Source organism: Peromyscus maniculatus, chromosome 7 (genome assembly GCF_049852395.1).
Source record: "Peromyscus maniculatus bairdii isolate BWxNUB_F1_BW_parent chromosome 7, HU_Pman_BW_mat_3.1, whole genome shotgun sequence".
Lineage (NCBI taxonomy): Eukaryota > Metazoa > Chordata > Mammalia > Rodentia > Cricetidae > Peromyscus > Peromyscus maniculatus.
Window position 1 is genome coordinate 34,030,968 of NC_134858.1, and position 20,413 is coordinate 34,051,380.

General features: G+C 46.4%; 1 protein-coding gene across 7 annotated transcripts in view; it reads right to left on the bottom strand.

Moving 5' to 3' along the window:
• Positions 1–20,413, bottom strand: part of Pknox2 (PBX/knotted 1 homeobox 2) — a 274,475-nt gene that overhangs the window by 29,105 nt on the left and 224,957 nt on the right. For all 7 annotated transcript variants that reach the window (XM_076576020.1, XM_076576015.1, XM_076576016.1 and 4 more), the window contains 2 exons: positions 17,525–17,696; positions 4,799–4,987 (listed from right to left, as the gene is read on the bottom strand). In XM_076576020.1, coding sequence (XP_076432135.1) covers positions 4,799–4,987; positions 17,525–17,696 — 361 coding nt within the window. The remainder of the gene's footprint in view (positions 1–4,798; positions 4,988–17,524; positions 17,697–20,413) is intronic.

The window sequence follows — 20,413 nt, forward strand, 5'->3', positions numbered from 1 at the left end:
CACCACGTTGGGCAAAATCCTCCATCCTGAGATTTGTCCATTCTGTCTTGGGGCAGAAGTGGACCTGGCCGTGAGCCTTGTGCTGGCTGGGTCTCAGGCCTGGCTCTGTGGGAGTGTGCGGGAAGAGAAGGACCACACATTTGGTGTGCTCAGCCGAGGGCCCCGTCATTCAGTCCCCTCCCTTCTCTTCAGCTGTTCCTTTCCTGTCTTCTCCCCACACTCCAGGTCCTGAGCATTCTCCGCCTGATAGAATTCATCCTAGACTCACAGCTCACTCCCCTTGGAATTAAGAGCTCCCCCTGAAATAGTTACCTGGGTCCTCTCAGGACCTACTGCAGTGCACACACTAAGCGTCCCCCAAAGACTGGAAACTGAGTAAGAACCATGTCCCAGTCTGGCGTGCCTGCACTAGAGCTGACTCTACATCTCCATGGAGAGAGAGGGATGCTTTTCAGATCAAATTAGCCCCGAGTGAGGCGAGAGTTGGGATGGTTTAGTTAGTATTCTCTGAGGACGGGAGAACCCAGAGCTGAGTCTACAGTGTGGTATCGGGGAAGCTGCTCCAGCAGGATGCCTGGGTGTGACATGTTACTTTGGAGCAGGACAGCGTAGCTTTCCGGGGAGGCGGAAACAGCTAAGTGTACTGAGCACTAGAAACCCTTGAAGCTATCTTCCCACCTGTGTGGCAGAAGCAGTCTCCCCACATCCCCGCCGTGGTCTCACCCACTCAGAGAAATCCCACAAATAGACATGGAGGACCAAGCTGGGAACAGGCCAGAGCCCACAGAGTGAGTGAAAGTCACAACGTATCATCGGGGGATGGGACTGTCAGTTGGAAAACAAAATGTCTCCTCCTTTGCCACACAAGGCATTGTGAGCAGCACTCAGGGAAAACCATGAGCCAGCAGTCTGCAACAAAGCTGGCAGGCAGCTGGGATGTTGAGTTGGAGGATCGTGTTCCAGAGGGGCGACACCCCTCCTCAGGTCAGGCTGGCACTTGGGGCAGCTATTTCAGGCTAGAGGGGATTAAGGTTGGAGCATGACGAATGAGCATATTCTCTCTCTCTCTCTCTCTCTCTCTCTCTCTCTCTCTCTGTCTCTCTCTCTCTCTACAACCACTCAGTTTCCTCTCCCATGCTGGCTCCTAAGATCTGCCTTTAATATTGACTAATAAGCCTCTGGTCCTAGTCCTGAGGAAGCCAAAGGCCTCTTTCTTAAATGAGCTCATGCAAGACCCCACCCGTCTTGCCTCAGGGAGACATCAACAGGAACCTGATTGGAGGATGACGAGTAGCAAGTCTTATCACCTCCACCCCTCACACCCAGGCTGTGCACAAGCTCGTGGTCATCTAAGTGGTAATTCCTCCAAGCTGGACCACCTTGCCTTACCCCCAATTGGCCTGAAAAGTCACAGGTCACATCCTCAGGATGCTCAGCATGCAACAGAAGTCCCAGGGCCTTGGCAGAGGTGACTGGAGCACACCGGCTTCAGTCCCCTGACAACTTTGGAGAAGCAGAGCTTGCTGCATGTCGGAGAGAAGCTCATCCTCATGAAGGAAAGATGGCCATCAGCATCCTCCATAGGCTGCCTGGGAGTCCCAGGGCTAAGAGCCGGTTCCTTCGCAGGCCAGTGAGCCCAGCACTGACTCAGCATTGTGCTCACTTCCCACCTCTTCCCCCTCTTCCAAGTTCTTGCTTACCAGCAATTCATTTCTTCACTCTATTCTGTTCATATTCTTCATCCTGCTATGGCCGCCATGTCTTGCAACCTCAGCCTCACATTTCCTGCCTTTGCCTCTGTCAGTGTCTCTCTGTCTCTTTCTCCTCACTGCTCCTTTCTGACAATACTTCGGCCTCTCTCTGCCTCCCTCCTGAACGATGCTAACCTTCCTTCTCTGTTTGTCTTTCCTTCCCCTTAGTTCTTTTTTCCTCCTCTTCCTCCTTCTCCCTTTCCGCCCCCTCCCCAATGCATTACGCCTTTCAATCAATGACTATTGGCCCTGATCACACAGAAAACATCATGGCCACAGCTGGCACCATAAGACAACAACATCGAAGGGATGAGTCTATTTCAAGAGAATGTTAGCAAGCAGAAGCATGGGCAGCTGTTTTTAGGTCTGCAATAAAGTGATTTGGTGATTTCAAATATATAAAGTGCTGTGTCAATGCAAACAACATGTGCTTTCTAGGAGAGGAAAATGAGATACGCAATTTCTCATCTAGTGTCACATGCTGCATTAATGATAGGTTATCAGCTCCAAGAAGGAAAGGATTATCATTGAAGGGTATCGGAGAGACCTCCATAGGAGAGCAACCTCTGGGAAAAGACTGGTTTGGCTATGTAGAGAAGAGGGATTCAGGATGGAGGATGTCCCCTCAAAAGATAAGGCATGGAAAAAATGGTTGTGGTACCTAGAACACCGTGGCTCAGGAATGGAAACTGAGGCCAGACCTACGAGGTCTTGAACGTCAGGCAGGCGGATGTGAAGGTCCTGTTGGCCATAGGGCTCTGTAGACCACACAGGCTTTGGGAACATAAATGCAGCAGCAGCAGCAGTGTAAGTGGAGCACAGGTGTGGAGCAGGGTGGAGGGACGACCAAGGGAGACAGGTGGGAAGGGGGCGGCGGCAATCCGAGGAAATGAGGGGGAATAATCTAAGTTACACCAACAGGAATAGCTCACCATGTATCCTTCCCTCTCTGTCTCTGGGTGTCTTTGTTCTCACCCAACTGCCTGAGTTTCTCTTTCTCTGGGATCAGAGACCTTTCGGCGAAGGTTACCCAAGGGCCAGTCTCACTCACTCAGATGCTCAGAGGCACCGAGTCTGGGAACGCCCCAGAGATCTGGCGTTTGCCAGTCAGTGCCTCTAACACCTGGATCATCCAGAGCCCAGGTTCCCTCTCCCCACAAACTCCACTCCCTGCAAACGCCTGCTTCCTCCAGGCTAGCTTGTCAACCTCAGACAGACCTCCGACCCCGAGGGGCCACGGTGGCTGCTGAGTCTCCAGCCCCTCCTTCCTTCCCCCTCCATCCCGCTACCTTGGTACACCCCCAACTCCAGAGCTCAAGGTGGAGTCGGAGGGCCCAGGAGGGGAAATCCAGGGCCTCTCCAAGGACCTGATTATTTCCAAAGACTTGTGCTAATTTTCTGATATGATCCTCACATCTCTGTGAGGCACTAAATCCTCATTACTTTTCCTGACCGATGCATTCTAATTAGATCAACACTTAAAAAAAATTCACAATAGCCACAGGATGGCTTTCCATCTCATTAACTCCCCACTTATTATTTTCATGAAAATTACTGATAAAAATGTGCATCTCCATTTGGTGAGGCCTCGCAGCCTCCTCAGCTCCTATCTTACATCTCTCCCGTCACCGGGGCTGCGCAGCGTCACCATGGTAACCCACAATAATAGAAACTAATAAATTACAAACGAGATGCTCGTTGAGCAATTATTGTCCTCTTTTATGCAAGTTTCTTGCTAATTTCGATCATAAGGGAAAGTACAATAAGACTCTGAAGGAATGAGTCTATTTCAAGAGAATATTAGCAAGCAGAAGCCAAGGCTGCTGTTTTTAGTTCTATAATAAAGCGATTTGGTGGTTTTGAGCAACACAAGGAGGAAATAAACTTCTTGCCCCATGTCCTATGTCATGCTTAGTCCCAGAGAGATCCCAGTGGGGTGAACATGATGTAATACTGAGTGAACCTGTGGAGGTGTGGAGGGGGGGTGTCACAATGTACACAGTGTGTCCCTCCCCTGGACACCGCCAACCTGAGTCCTTAAATACCCAAAATGAAACCGGCACGGCCTCTTGGGTAGACTTCACAGCAGCTCCTGTCACTCACCCTTAGATCGTTAACCCGCACCCCCATCCCCGTCTAAGGAGGGGGCTACCGTGGGCCTCCCGGGGGCATCTGTACATGTGCTTTCTGGACTTTAGTAGAGAACTCGGTAAGAGGGAAACAAAGTCATGAGCCTACAGTCTATGCAGGTGGCAGCAGGTGTGGTATACAGGACAAGTCAGGCATCTTTCTGAGTTTGTAGACTTGGAGAACACATTCTGTCCTAGAGAGAAGTGTCCATTCTTCCCTATAGGATAGAATAGGCACCATCTCCAGAGGAAGGTGGCAGAGGGAATCTCAGAAGGAGGTTGGTTGAGGTGTCTTTTACAGAGGCCCTGCACCTTAGTAGGGCAGAGGTAGCAGGTAAACAGTCAGAGGATGAGCGAGGAGAAGCGGTCCTGTGGAATTTGTCTTTATCTACTAGGTGGGCAGAATTTGGGGGAAGGATCAGTTTCCCTGGAACCTTCTGCCAGGAGTGCCAAGAGCCACTTCATGCCCTTCAGAGGAGACTGTTTGCCAGGAGGGCTACCTACCATCCCCAGCTATCAGCTAGGCAAGTATCTTTTCTCCTTTGTGGACCAGGGCCCACCCACTTCCTGATAAATCCTGGAGCAGGGAAACAAGAATTTCTTTGGACACTGGCTCTCTTAGATATGGTCATTTAGGGCATGCTCAGACCCTGGCAAATGGGAGTCTATGGAAAAAAAAAAAAGGACTATGCTGGCTAGGTATGGTGGTTAAGGTAGCAGGATCAGGAGTTTGAGGCCAGCCTAGGCTACAGCATAGGGCCCTGTCACAATCAAATAAAAATAAAGACCTGTGCTGTCGGATGGAGAAAAGAGGACCAACTTGTAAAAAGGATCTGATGATTCCAATTGCTTTGCTGGGGTCCTTCAGACCTTTCTGCATGCCTGGCTGAGGAGTTAAGGCCCATCCCTGCGTGTTACCTGTGAGTGAAGGTTTATGGAGGGCTGGTTGGGGGAGTAGGGACCCCCGAGGTCATTCCTGAGCAGGTTATCGCTGTGCATCTTGGTTTTGAGGCAGGTGATGTAACGGTTGCAAAAGTCCTTGCAGAGTTCATTGACTTTCTCCAACTCTAGCAGGTGGATCCTCAGGACCTGGATTGCCTTCACCATCTGGGGAGAGAAGGAACTGTAAGCCCTGGTATCCGTATCATATCCCCCTCCCTATCAAGCCCCCAGCCTCAACCTCAGCAGAGGACTTGGTGCCCATCCTTGCTGTGGTTCCTGTTTCCCACCCACATGGTTTAAACTCTCCATCCGATCTGTTGATTATTAGCCCACTGCCAACACAGCTGTTCTGGGGGCAGTTGCTGTCTTCTGGGAGCAGCACTGACTTTAGCAAGAGAAGTCCAGATTCAAGCTCTAGGTTTGCCTTAGATTATCTATGTGGCCTTGGACAATTTGGTTACGCTCTCTATGCCCCCCGCCCCGAGCGTCTAGTAAGTGGGAATATTATACCCTCCCCAACAACTTTACACATTCGCTGAGGCATCATGGGAGAGGACCACGGCACACTATAAAGCATTAAGGCCTAAGCAAAAACAAGGAAGAGAGAGGTCAGAGTTTCTTGGAAACACCCCAGAGGTCAGACATTGTCTATTCTTAAGTTTATATTCTGTGCGCTTCATGTGATATGGGCTGCCTTACTCTGATGATGCCTGCTGACGGACTGGATAATCCAGCATGATTTAGCTGGGCACTGGGTACCGACTGTCCGCTTTCCGTGCCCTTTGGGCCACTGCACAAGGGCCTCTTCAAATGTCCATCCCTGATCCTGACATGGCTGGAAGCCACTCTGCATTTGAAGCTTTCTTCCTTGTTGCCATTATTGTCCTATCGGGGTTTGTTTCATTGATTTTATTTCATCATTTTTAAAGACAGGGTTTCACGTAGCCCAGGCTAGCCTCCAACTCATTATATAGCTAGGGATGACCTTGAACTCACAATCCTTCTTCTGCATCTACCTCTCAAGCCCAAGGATTACAGGCTTGTACCACCAAGCTCAGCTTGTTGTTCTAGTTGTCATAAGAGGAAATATATGGAAGGTATGGAAAACACAGGATGAAAAACACTGTCTTTATCCAGTCACCCTAGAAGAAAAGTTTCTGTTTTCCTCTCATTTATTTTCAACTTTTATTTATTTATTTATATGTGTGCACATGTGCTATGGTGCTCATGTGGAGTCGGAGGACAACCCTGGGAGTCAGGTCTTCTCTTCCATCATGTGGGCCCACAAGACTGAACTCAAGGCTGTCAGGTTAGGCAGTAGGTGAGCCATCTTGCTGGCCTACATGCATGTATCTTAACCAGTCTCCGACACACGTACACATCCAACTTTGCTTTCCGGTTTTCCCTTAGCTCATCAAATATGCTTTTCTAAGTGCCAGAATTGTTTTCTCTATCTCTCTTCTGGACTGTGAGCTGTGAGGAGGCAGGGATGACGTCTAATTGGCTCACAGCGTTATCTTATTTACATAGAATAAATACTGAATGGATGAGGATTATTTTCAATTGTCACATATGAGTCCATATGTGTGCTTTATTTAACTAGGTCTCAGTTGCTGGGTACTTAGAGTACATTCAAATTTTCAGTTTTATTTAGAAAAAAAGTTATACAACAAGGCTAGAGGACAAAGTGGATGTACTCAGTGGTGGATCACTTGCTGAAGCATTCATCAGGCCCTTGGTTTGATCTACACACACACACACACACACACACACACACACACACACACACACACACACACACAAATGCACAATAGGGACTATTTTCTAAGTATGTGGCTCTGTCTTCCATTTCTGCATTATTTCCTCAGTATGAATTCCCAAGAGTGACAGGAGAAAAATCTACATACATTGCTATGGATCATGACAAATAAACCCAAATTGCTTCCCAACAGGGGCTTGTTCAAATGGTGCTAGGATAATCAGACATCCATAAACAAGAAAAGAAAAAAGAAAAAAAAAAACAACCCTGAACCTTAATTTAAACTCCACATCTAATACAAAGATTAATTCAAACAGAGCATGTACCTAAACATAAGACAAAAAAACAAAACAAAATAAAAAAAACCTGTAACATTTTTAGAAAAAAGAAAATGGAGTCAGGTGTTGTGGCCCATGCTTTTAATCCCACCACTCAGAGACAGAGGCAGGTAGATCACTGAATTCAAGGCCAGTCTGGTCTACAGAGTGAGTTCCAGGACAGCCAGGGCTACACAGAGAAACCCTGTCTCAAAAAAAAAAAAAAAAAAAAAGAAAGAAAGAAAGAAAGAAAGAAAAGAAAAAGAAAAAGAAAGAACGAAAGAAAGAAAAGAAAAAGAAAAAGAAAGAAAACAGAAACTCTTGGTATGTAGGGTTTGGCAAAGAAGCCTTAGACCTGATACCCAAACCATAATCTAAAAATGGAAAATGACTTGCTTGCTAAAATTAAAGATGTTTGTTCTTAAAGAGAACCTACCAGGCATGGTGGTGCATGCCTTCAATCCCAGCACTCTGGAGGCAGAGGCAGGCAGACCTCTGTGAGTTCAAGACCAGCCTGATCTACAGAGTGAGCTCTGGGATAGCCAGGGCTACATAGAGAAACCCTGTCTAAAAACAAAAGCAACAAACAAACAAACAAATCCCCCGCAAAACCACCACCAACAAAAAAGACCCTGTGAAGAAGATGAAAAGACTATGGACCGGGAAAGAATATTTACAGACCACATATCTGACAAAGGACTTGCACCTAGAATTAGGAAAGAACTCTTAAAACTAAATGGCAAAATAACAAGCAACCCAATTAGAACAAGGGCAAAAGGCGTGATCAGATGTTCTGCAGAAGAGGATGTACAGATGGGAAATAAGCACACAGAAAGATGCTCAGTGTCATTAGCCATTCGGAGAATGCCAATTGGAACCACAGTAAGGTATCTCTACACACACGCGCATAGTTCTGGTTAGAAACTGATGACGTGGGAAGAACTGGACTCTAGATGACTTGTGCATTGCTGGTGGAAACAGTAACTGCAAACAGTGTGACAATTCCTTGCAAAATTAAGCAAGGTTGTTTCATGTTGTGAATGTCTTTAATCCTAGTTGAGGGGCAGAGGCAGGCAGAAGTCTGTGAGTTCAAGGCCAGCCTTAATTATCTAGTGAGTTTTAGGCCATCCAGGGCTACATAGTGAGAGCCCACCTCAAAAACAAAATCAAAAACAAACAAGCAAAGCAAAGCAAAACAAAACATTCAAACTAGGCATGTATTTCTCATATGACCCATCAGCTTGTGGCCATTTATTCCAAAGAAATAAAAATGTACATTCACACACACACACACACACACACACACACACACACACACACATAGCTGTTCAAGGCAGCTTTATATCAAGTGGCCTCAAACTGGAAACAGATGAATGGATGAAGTAACTATGGTACATCCATGTCACAGGCTACAACTTGGCAATAAAAAGGAATGAACTATTAATACACTCAACAGCTTGGATGTATCACAGGGAATTCTGCTATGAGAGAGAAACCAGTCTTAAAGGGATACAGACTAATAGCACAGTGACATTTACAGGACATCCTTGAAATGACGGAATGATAGAGACAGAACAGACTAGCCGTTGGTGGGACAGAAGGAAAGAAAGAGGGGAAAACTGTTCTGTACATTGACTCTGTTTGCATGAATCTAAATGTAAAAAATTCACATAGAACTTAGCAGGCATGTATGTACATATAAGTGAGTGTGTGTAATATTGACAAAATCTGAATATGGTTGATGGGTTATTTCTGCCTGTGAAATTGTGCTCTGATTATGCAAGAAGGGAATCAGGACTTCTCATACTAATGCTCACAATTGCATGTAAATTTATAATGATATCAAATAAGGAAAAACATGTAGATGAAGTTACTGCCTTTCTGTATCTGCTTATGTTGACGTGGACAATGTGGAGGAGATTCTAATGCCAGCCTCCTAGTTTGGGGTAGCATTCATGATGCCTGGGGACAAGCTCGGACAATTCACACTGAAACAAGGGGGCTGAGGTCATAGCTCAGTTGGTAAAGCACTTGCCACAAGCATGCGCTTGATTGCCAAGTCAGGTTTAAAAACACCGAGAAGACACTGTCTCTACAGAGTTGACTGTAATGAGCAAGGACTGGACTCTGAGCTCAACTAATTCAGGCTTTCTGAAGGACCAGATCAGAATTAAGGGTCATGGACTGAAGCTTTACACAGGGCTCTGCTACAAGGTCTTGTCCTACAGATGCCAACTCCGCGAGGCTGAGATTGACCCACAAGGAGCAAACCAAGTTAGAGGCGAGGGGTGATACGAGTATAAGCAGCTTGGACCAAAAGGAACTAGAGAAAGACACGTTCTTGTCTACATTTTCTGCTTGGCTTCAGCCTGGACGGTCTTATCTCCTGCCTATTAGAGTAATCAGCACAGAATGAGTTGCTCACCAGACACTTGTGGATGGATTGGCAATACTGAGACATTTCTCATTGTATGTTTGGCACCGGCTTAAGCCCATCCTAAGCTCTGTCTTATTTATTCTAGATGACCTCCTCTGCAGGCAAGTACCCTTATTGCCCACATTTTATTAGTTGAAGAAAATGAAGTCCACAGATAGTTTTTCATCCCAAGGTCACACAGTTGGTGGGCAATGTGAAGTCTCATGGCCTTATCCCTGAGATCAAATTGCTTCACCCTTCTGTGGTCCATACAGGAGTCAGGTATGTTGAAAAGGATGGTAGTATAAAGGGTGTATGGTTTGGGGGTAAGTGGAGGCCTACAAGGTGAGAGGATTGTACAAACACCGGACCCGTGGCTGCAGCCTCGCTTCTAGGCCATCCCTGCCGTGGGGAGCTGACCTCGTTGGCTTGGACTGCCTCTATGTTCTTTCAATGTGCTGATTAAGAAGTTCTCCCTTACACAGGACTCAAATCTCTCTTGCCTTACTGTAAAGAGCTTGCTCAGCCTTCTGTAGAACCAAGGACATCTAGTACCTCCAACAACATAACCTTCTTCACTTAATCTTGTCTGTGCACAGGACAAGTCATCTGACTTGAATACATTGTTCAACTGTTTTTGTGGAGACAAACCCAATTCTAATATTATCCTTTTTTTCTCTTTCCTTTCTTCCCTCTCCCTTCCCATCCTTCCTTTCTTTTCTCTTTCCTTCTTTTTCTTTTTTTACTTTTCTTCTTTCTCTTATCTCTCATTGGCAAGATTATCCTATCCTGCTTAATTTTTGGAGGAGGGGTACAGGGTACAGAACCAAGGCCTCTCACATGCTAGGCAAATGATCTATTACAGCTGTGCCCAGCCATATTCTGCATTAAAAAAAATCAATGTTTTATTTTAAAATAGTCTTATGGATGAATACACACATATACATGCTTGTATAAATTTATACAAACATCACACCCCCCCCAAAACCATGCACCTCTATTCATTTAAGTATATAACCCATATGTACTTACTATTCAAAAGTGGGAAAACTACAGATAAGTTAAACAAAGTAAAAAGCAAAAATTTCTATATACCCAGAATGCTTAGCTCAAATGCAGTAAATGCACAGTGTGTTTTAACTAGTTCTGGTGTACAGGGGCCAAAAGCAGTCATATCCTGGGGTCTGATAAAGCACAGATGAAGGATTACTCTTTTATGGGCTAATAGAATTGGTTTAAAGATTTAAGAAGGCAGAGTAAATCATAATGGTACTCTGAGGCAATGAATATGTAGGACCTTTTCAATATTAGAGAAATGGATGTGCAGTGAGTGCTGTGCATGGGGGTGGCTGTACGCAAGGCAGAAAGCCTATGGAATTCAGTGCCACGCAAGCATTGCTCTTTCAGTGCCAGTGGACAGGTTCAAGGTTTCCTCTGGGCCTCAGTCTCCTCATTTGTAAAATGGAGATAAGGGATGTTTCTAATTCACAAGATTTGTTCAGGTTAAATGTGAATATACTTTGTAAGTCACAAAGAACCAAGTACATTTTTTCTTTTTGTTTTCTCTGGTTTTGTTGAGACAGGGTCTCATGTAGCCCAGGGTAGCCTGGAACTCCCTATGTAGACAAGGATGATCTTGAACTTCTGATCCTCCTGCCTCTACTTCCCAAGGGCCCAAATACATATTAAAACAAAACAAAAACCAAAAAGATCTTCTTTGAATAATTTCTCATACTCCATTAGCTTTCCTTCGGCTACCCTATATTTGACTAGTACAAGAATAATTCCTGAGGTTCTCTCTATATTTGCAGCGAATAAATCATTCTTCATCCCACGTCTCTTAACTTTTGTTGTTTTGCCTCTAAGTGAGAATAAAATGCTGGTTTATTAAATGATTTTTAAAATGATTTGGATCATAGAAATTCAGTGCATTAACAATGTCCCTTAATTTATTTTTTAAAGAATTTTGCTTATTTTTGAATATTTGTATACGTGTGTGTCAGTGTGAGGGTTTGGACAAGTGAGTACAGGTGCCCACAGGGACAAAAAGAGGATGCTGGATCCCTTGGAGCTGGCTGTGAGCTTCCCAATGTGGGTGCTGGGAACTGAACTCCAGATCTCCAGAAGAGCAGTGAGTGCTCTTAACTGCTGAGCCATCTCTCTAGGCTGAATGCCATTTAATTTAATACCACCACTATGTGTGATGAATGTGTGCTTAATTTCCCAGGTTTTATTCTGTTAACTTCTCTCTCCCCTTTCTGTTTCGAAATAAAAAGTCTGCCTTCTTCAAAACAGCAAATCAAGATACAACCTCCTTTTGCGGTATCCCGGCATCTTCATGTGTCCCACAGTCCCAGGAAAGTACCCAAGACAGGGACAACTTATTTCCTCTAAAGCCCCATGCTGTGATGTCCTGAATTTATTATTTGTTACCTGGGCATTTTGGAGAAGTGGCTTAGGCTTTATCTATGCAACTTAGGTTAATAATGCTATCTACACTTGAAAATTGTTGTGAACATTGAGTAAGATTATGTTTGCAAATGTTACTGGCATGTATCATAGATGTTTAATAAATGCCAAGTTCTTGTCCTGATGGTCCCCAGCCGTCACACACAGCTTCAGGTTCTTTTCTAAACGGCTGCCTCTCTTGTAGGTAGGTCTTGACCTCTTCATTTTATGGTAGTGACTCCTTGTCTCTCAAAACATTTGTATACACAGCAGTTTACAGTTTGCAAAAGGCTTCTCTCTTCATCATCATCTTTAAGTCTCTTCACCCCAGGGATACAGGCAAGATTATCCACCACTCTGCTAGAGATAAGGGAACAGAGGCTGGGGAGGTCAGATAGCCTGCTCCATTCCTTGCCTTGGGGGCAAGCTCCTTCCACTTTCCCCTTCTGCAAATTGGGAAGGTGGGTGCTCATGTAGGGAAGAAGTTTATAAACATGCATTCCTAAATTGTGAGCTGACATTTCCTGTGGGTCACTGGAGAAGCCAGAGCTAAACGCTAATGAAGAATTTTTCCTGAGTGGGGCAGCTTGGCTTGGCCAGCTAGGAGTGCAGGGTCACTAGAATAAAAAGGGGGACATGGAAGAAAGGTGAATGCCGGGGGCTGGGGAACTGCCAGACAAACGATGTTTTATGGAAGCTATCATGCATGGCAAGGTTAAATCACATCTGAGTCAAGGATGGCAGTTCCTCCTGGACGGCATCAGGCTTTGGAGAAGCAGTGAGGGGTCAGAGGGCACAGCCTGGGCTTCTCAAGTTAGAGGAACTCTCTTCAAACCCATCTATGTAACTTCTTATAGGACACTTGGTCCTCAGTTTCTCTTTCTACTAAATGGGGATAATCACAGCTCTCTGTCAGGCTCGTATGAGAATCTGGAGAACAAAGCAGGGAACTCAGGGAGATGGCTTTGGATGGGGAGAGGTTTCTGTCTTCCTGCTTGGAGGCCTTGAACAATTCTCACAATCTCTGTACCTTAGTTTCCTCAGCTGTAAAATAGGGTAATAATGATTCGCTGGTCGTGGGGTGGGGTTCAGTGGCAGAGTGTATGCCTAGCACATACAAGGCCCTGCATTTGACCTCCAGCACCGCAAAATAAAGAAAAAGTGACTCTCTGGTGTACTGAGGATTGAATGAGATGTTGCCAGGAAAAACAAAACAACCCTAAAGAAAGACCTGACTCCTCACCTAGAAATGTGTCAGAAGACATCAGCACTCTCTCGCTTTCCCCGTGTGTGTGTGTGTGTGTGTGTGTGTGTGTGTGTGTGTGTGTGTGTAATAGTTTAGAATGGAGCTGTATTTCATGGCTCAGTACTCTTTTCTATTTTATCCATAGTTGCGTGATCCTGTGTGTTATTTCACTTCTTAAAATGAGGACTGTGGGGCTTGGTAAAGGGCTTGCTGCACAAGCATTAAGATGTGAGTTCTAGTCCCAGCACTCACACAGAAACAATGGATGTGGTGGTCTCCACAAGTGACATGGGAGATCAGAGACTGGGACTTTTTGGATATCCAGTGAAGTAGAACTGGTGAGCTCCAAGCCCCACCAGTGAGAAAGACACACACACACACACACACACACACACACACACACACTCTACCCAGAGAGAGAGAAGGAGAGGAGTGTTCTGAGGATTGAACCAACTGCCTCCAGCAAAATGGGCATAATATTGTTAATATTAATATTAAGCTTTGTGGATTCGGAATGAAGATTATATAAGATAATAGATGCAAATAATTTAGGACAGCACCTGGTACCTGTAAGTGCTCTATAAATGTTAATTATTATCATCGTTGATATTCTTATTTCCTTTCCTTTCCCTGGTGTTTGTGAGGTTTTCAGGTTCCTTCTAGGCAGAGAGCCTGGACTGAAGGCTGAGGTGGGTAACTCTCAGATCAGGGCTGGATGAGGTCTCTGTGGGCCTACAGCTCTGGGCTGGCTCCTTCATGTGACTCTCCACTCCTAGACTCGGGCCTCCAGGCCTGCCTCTTCAGAGTGGGCCCAGGGGCCTGGGAGGCCCCATCTTGGAACTGGCTTTGCGGTCAGGCAGCCATAATCTGTCCCTGGAGCCACACCAGAGTCTCATTAAAACGTGCCCCATAAATGTTAAAAAATTTACACATAAAAAAATTCCATGCATGAAACTGAAACCGTACGTTTTACAGCCTTAGTTTGAAATCTTGCATAATATATAAAACCTTGGCCTTGCACCGGGGGCCCGTAAATCAGATTTCATAAAACAAAAAGCCTTTACCTTTCAAAGGGGTTTGGGGAACTTGCAAATTTTACAAACTTTACCAAGTGCCAGTCAGAGGCTGCTGAGCCCAAGGAGGGGATCGGCGCTGGAGGCCAGGTAAGAAAGAAGTCTGGTGTGGGAATTGTGGTAGATCCCAGAGGGCTCACGGGGAGTCCAGATTAATCACCTGGGAATGGAAGGCCGCCCCCATGGCTCAAAAATGGTCCTAGTGGGAGCTCCAGGGAGAGATATTATTGGTGTCGTTCTCTTCTTTGCGAGTGAGGGCTTTATTGTCACCAGGGAGGGACGGAGTGCCAGTGGGAGGGGCACAAATCAGGGCTCAAAGGCCAGGGCTCTCCTCTGTGGACTCGAGGATTGTAGTGTAGAAAAGGCGGTGGGAGCCAGGCAGTGGTGGCACATGCACTTGGGAAGCAGAGCCAGGGCAGATCTCTGTGAGTGCGAGGCCAGCCTGGTCTACAGAGTTCTAGGACAGGCTCCAAAGCTACACAGAGAAACTCCGAAAAACAAAAAACAAAAAAAGACAATAGAAAAAAAAAGAAAAAGAAAAAAATGAAAATGAAAAAGCGGTGGGAGTGGACTCATTTCTAAGGTGGGATTTCTAAACCCCAATTTTTTGCAATTACGTTTTCCTCCCAGTAGAGGCGCTGTGGAGCGGCGGCCTTACAGGATTCCCTCCCTCAGAAATCTGTGACTGGGATCCTCTCCGATATTTGGGGCAGCTCTGGGAGAGCTGACTCAGCTGTTTCCATGGAGATTTGTCTGGAAAAGCGGCTCCGGGAGACTGTGAGGAGCACGGGAGGGTGAGGCAGGCAAAGAGCTCGGGGGAGGAAAGGAAGAACAGTTAGGGGCCGTCCAAGAGGTGGGAGAAAAGCAGGGGAGGGTCAGGGAGAGGCTGGAGGAGGGGAGTTGGGAGAGGACCTTCCGAGGGGCAGAGATTTGGGGGACCCAAGTGCCCTCCTGACAATCCCATCTATGAAAGTCAATATTCAAGGGCAAAGGAAAGCTGCCCTCACACACACATATATAAAAAATAAATCTCTCAATTATCTCAGCTCATTTGCTTGGGGTCCCTCATTTTATGTCCCTGCTCGGCTGCGCAGTATATCTGTCCGGAGAAAGAGTTACAGTCCGTTGGGCTACGTGTGCGGGGTTGTAAAAAATACAGATGCCAAATTAACTGGCTGTGGCACTCGGCAGCTGATTGAGCTGGTAATAACGGGATCTGACCTTTTTCTAATTTCTAATTATGTGCATCTCGGCTGTGCTGGCGACATGATTCTTGTCCTAATGATGGCTCCCGTGCTTGGCCTCTGTGTCTCCTCCTTTTGACACAGAGGGCTAGGAACCAGCGGCAAAGGGCACTGCTGGAGTCCCCTACTCTAGCTACCCCAAAAGTTTCAGGATCCAGACCAGACTGTCTTTGACAGCCAGCGGGTAGGGTTGGGGATCGTCTGAAAGACTACCACACTGAGATTAATTTCCAGATGCAAAGCATTTTAAAAGGCCAGGTCTATGAGCCATCCCATTAATTTATTATAGCCATACGAGATAGGTGCAGTTCGCTGTGTAGATGAGGAAACTGAGCTTCTGTATGTCATCAAGATCATACAGAAAATAAATGATGATGCTAGGCTCATTACAAGGGTTTACGCACATGCGCAGTGGGCCCTGTCCCACGTCTACCCCGACTTTCAGAAAGAGCTGTCTCCTGCCTCCATAGCTGCCCGAGGCCTGATTCTGAGGATTTCCTTTCTAGACTTTAGAATCTGATTCCGACTAGCTGAAGAGCAGGGCAGGGCTTAGCGAGCCTCGCCCTCACAGTCCAGCTGGAGGACCAGCACAACGGAGGCTTTCCTAGGGATGTAAGAGGCTGCAGCCGGAGGGAGGGCCGGGAATGAGCATCGGGAGATTTGGGGTTCTCTGTGCCTCTGCTAATATTCCTGGCAGCCAGTAAGTACTTCTCCCATGTCTGAGGTCTGCTCCCAGTCTTAAATCATCACACCATCACAAAATTCCAGGCCAGGCGGGGTTCTCCTGGTGGCTATCTTAGAGTCCACAGAGTACTGCTCTGAACACCGAGAGAAGCAGCAGTGTGAAGAATTCACAGCCCCGCACAACGCCAAAGCCATTTATCCGGTCTGTATTATGTACTAAATACGTGAGTATGTGTCCACACGTATGTTCATGCACGTGCACGCGTGCATGTGTGCCCGTGAGAATGTGTAGTTTTACTTTCTTTTTGTAGCTACTTTTGCTTCCCTAATTCTGTTCTCTCGTGGGGAGCAGATATCAGCTAAACTCTGGGTAGAAGAGGTCAGCACTACCACCAACCAATGTGTGTGTGTGCACGTGTGCGTGTGCGTGTGCGTGCGTGCGTGCGTGCGTGTGTGTGTGTGTGTGTGTGTGTGTGTGTGTGTGTGTGTTGGGGGACAGATTTGCAGTTTCCCAGTTCACTGTGATAATCTGGGCAGCACACAAACAGAAAAAAAAAAATCAGGTCCTGCCAGGCAGTGGTGGCTCACACCTTTAATCCCAGCACTCAGGTGGCAAAGGCAGGCAGATCTCTGGGAGTTCAAGGCCAGCCTGGCCTACAGACAGGGTTCCAGAAAAGGGCTGTTACACAGAGAAACCTTGTCTTGAAAAACCTAAACCAACCAACCAACCAAACAAACACAACAAAAAACCAAAACAAAACAAAATGTCAGGTCCTGAGGTTAATTCCAGAAGACTACTCAGCATGATGGACAAGTACAGTGGCCTCTCTAACACCTTTCTTCTGTGGAATACCCAGGCTAGATGAGAATTTTAGATTCCATCCAACCTGGCAGCCGCCGATGCTAATGATGGTAGTTGCCTTGGAAATACAAAACATAGTCACAGGATCCCTTTGAATCTACAGAATCACAACTCCCTAGTGCAGCCCAGGAACTTGTATTTTATAGGATGTAGTGATTATCTGAGTGGCAAACTATTTGGGAGTATGATCTACTGTGTCCAGTAAGAGGACGAGACCTCTGCTGAATCTCCGAGCAGGACCAGGTCTTTCCCCGTGTGGACATGCTTGAACAGGCCTCTTACCCTCACACACCTGCCTCCTCTGCCTGTTACCAGTTCTCCATGCAAACTCTGGATAGCTACCTTTGGTGTCCCAGCTGCTAGTCCCCCGTGCCATTTGTTTGAACTGCAAGGCAGCAGGCAGCAAGATGCTGGTGCCACATAGGTCGAGGTGGAGAAAGCTTTGGCAGCAAAGCCCGCTGCTGGACTCTTGGTTAAAAATGCCTGGAATGGGTTCTCAACCACGAAATTGTACACACAGTGCCGGTTCCATAATGTACACTCAAAACTTTCTGTTGAATTAATGAACGAAAGGAGCACTTTTAGGATATTTGGGATGGGATCACGGGGTGGGAAGCCTTCAGCCAGGATGTAAGGTGGAGGAGGGTCTTTACCAGATTGTCCAGTTCCGGGTCATCGCTGAAGAAGGGTTTGTGCTCCTGCTCCTGCTGGTGGACAAAGTTCTCGATGTCCACGTCAAAGCTGGCGGAGGTGATGCACTCAGAGCCCTGGGTGGCCTGTTCACATTTCTCAAACAGCAGCGTCAGGAGCGGGAAAAGAGGGTGCCTGCGGGGACATCAAGAGCTCACACATGCGCACACAGAGACCAGCCTGTTGCTGGGGCTGAGAAGCCACCAGGCTCCCTTTCCAGCAGTTCCAACACTTCTTTTCCCAGGGTCCAACTCCTTGAGGATGTCCCCAGTCCCCAAGGTCTGCCAAGGTGGCAGCATTTTGTTCTCTGGCATGAAGGCCCACTCCTGGGGCCTCAGAGGGCGCCTACCTTTTCCCTTTGGTCAGATAAACTGCATGGAGAGGTTATAACTCTTCAGAGATGTTTGTGTCCATTTTAGACTCAGCATGAGTCTAGGAAGGAAATGTGGGAACTATCTAGAGAATTCTTGTGCCTGAATGTTAGCACTAGGTGACATGCAAGCTAAGATTCACAGCACCATTGAGGTTAAGTACTTCATCTTGCGTATGTCCATTATAGAAACACGCACGCACGCACGCACGCACGCACGCATGCACGCACGCATGCATACACATGCACACACGCAGAGTCTGAAGTCAGCTGAGGGCAACAGATGTGTATAAACAGTTGTGTGTTTGCAAGTGTACACAGGGTGAAGTATATGAGCTCCCAAACTCATCCGCATATGCCCATGTCTGTTGGCAGACTCAATTTGCATCAAATATCTCAGTTGCATTTATAAAATCTCCCTGTACTTCTATCACCAAATCCTTAGCATGGCTGTAATCAAATGGCTATTTACATCATTATATATTTTTCTCCAGGACAGTCTCTGTGTAAATGATTGTTGTATCCAAGAATCTTGCCATGTATACTCATAGAAGGCACTTAATAAATAGCTGGTGATTGAATCAATGAATAAGTTGTGCATGTTTCTAAGATATGTCTATATGAGCATACATGTTTAATTAAATGGGTCTGTGGGTCTTAATGTAGAGATCACCACCTCCTAGAAGCTTCCCTGACTACCCACTGTCTCCATATCTCTCTCCTAAATCTCTGAGTTTTTGTTTCATTATCTGCCTATTTACCTAGACTGTAATCAGGGATCAAACCTATCCATTCACCCCTGAATATCCAGAGTGTGCCAGAGGCATGTGAATCCTCACAAACATTTGTTGAACACAGATGTTGTATGTTTGCATGCTTATTTGCATATATAACCACACACCACACTTATTTCTGCAGCATATATTCCTGTGTGTGCCTAGGCTGTTGACTCTGGAATGGAGGGAGCTCCAATCCCTTCCCCTGTTCTTCCAAGAAAGCATCTGCAAATCCTGGACTGTCTCCTCAATCTCTCGAGACCACGGCATCTGCTTCTTTATTTTCTATGCAGCACTATTTCATGGGAGAAGAAGAGGAAGAACACATGCCAGACCTGGCTGCCACAGGGATGGCCTGGCTAGCACTCTCCAATAGAGGGTTCTGCAGGGATGCAAATGTTCTTCAGTTTTGCACCATCTAACACAGGAACCACTAGCCACTCGAGGCCAATGAACACTTGAAATACGGCCAGTGCAACTAAGACGTTGAATCTTTAATTTTATTGAGTTTTAATTAATTCAAATTTAAATAGTCACAAGTGGCTAATGACCACCATATTGGAGAACATAGTAAGTCCTGAGAAGGAAAATAGACACTGCTCCCTCCCCAAGTGGATGCAATCAGAGTAGAACCAAGCATCTAGCCAGCACAGGATGTTCAGTATCATTGAGTTGGCTGGGGAAAGCCCTGATGTCTGTCCCACCCCAGAATCCCAGACGGGGTTGCTTAGCCTCATGAAATCACACTCACTCAGCCCAGGTCTTTCCACTTAAGTGTAGGAGTGGTGGGAGGATAAGGAGAGATATATTCCCACTTCAGATGACCGGCTGATCCTTGTTTAGAGAGCTCATGCATAAACTCCTGGGCCCCCCGGGCTTAGAGTATGCAAGGAAGAGGGCCAATATTTAGGGTTTGCTCTTGTGCATCCCAGAATTGCCAGAAGCTCTGTGGTACCCAGTCAGGAGCTGACAGGGAAAACCAATGGGTGAATTTAGCTACCCAGCAGAAGACAAAGAGCACATCGGGTGAAGGGGTTAAACTCCAGTATAAGTCTTCATTTGCAGCCTCCAATACTGCAGCATATTATAGTCTAATCTAACCTGATCCCAGTTTAATGCAAGATTCTCCTGGCCCTGAGTGGAATACCAAAGAAAGCCTCAGTGGCTGTAATTTAAGCAGAGCCCTGCAGTGGTTTAGCTGAGGGCCATGAAAGGCAAATTCCAGGCGGTGTTATGAATTATTGCGCCTTATGAACCTTCCTACTCTCAACAGATGCCTGCTGCCATTTAAACAGCCACTAGATCAATTAGGAATGAAAGGCACAAATCGACTCTGTACAAGGGCACTAAATTACCAGGAACTAATAATCCGAAGCATCGTGCCAGGTGGTGGGGGTGCAGCCCATGCCCCAACCCACGGCAGCCACGCGGTCACTGAGCATTCCTTCCTCACTGGCTGGAGGGAGGGTGGGCAGCTGCCAAACAGAGGTGTGTGTGTGTGTCTATGCACATGTGTGCACTGGAGTTGAGTGCAGGTTTTCCATATAGCCAGTATTTGTCCTACGCCAGCATGTATGTTTCACTGTGTGTGCATGTGATTTTGTGTTCATGCAGTCCATATGCACGTAGGGCTGTGTACATGCAACGGGGGTGCCTGACTTTGTATGCCATGAATGTAGTGCACACCTTACCTGTGTGTAAGGCAT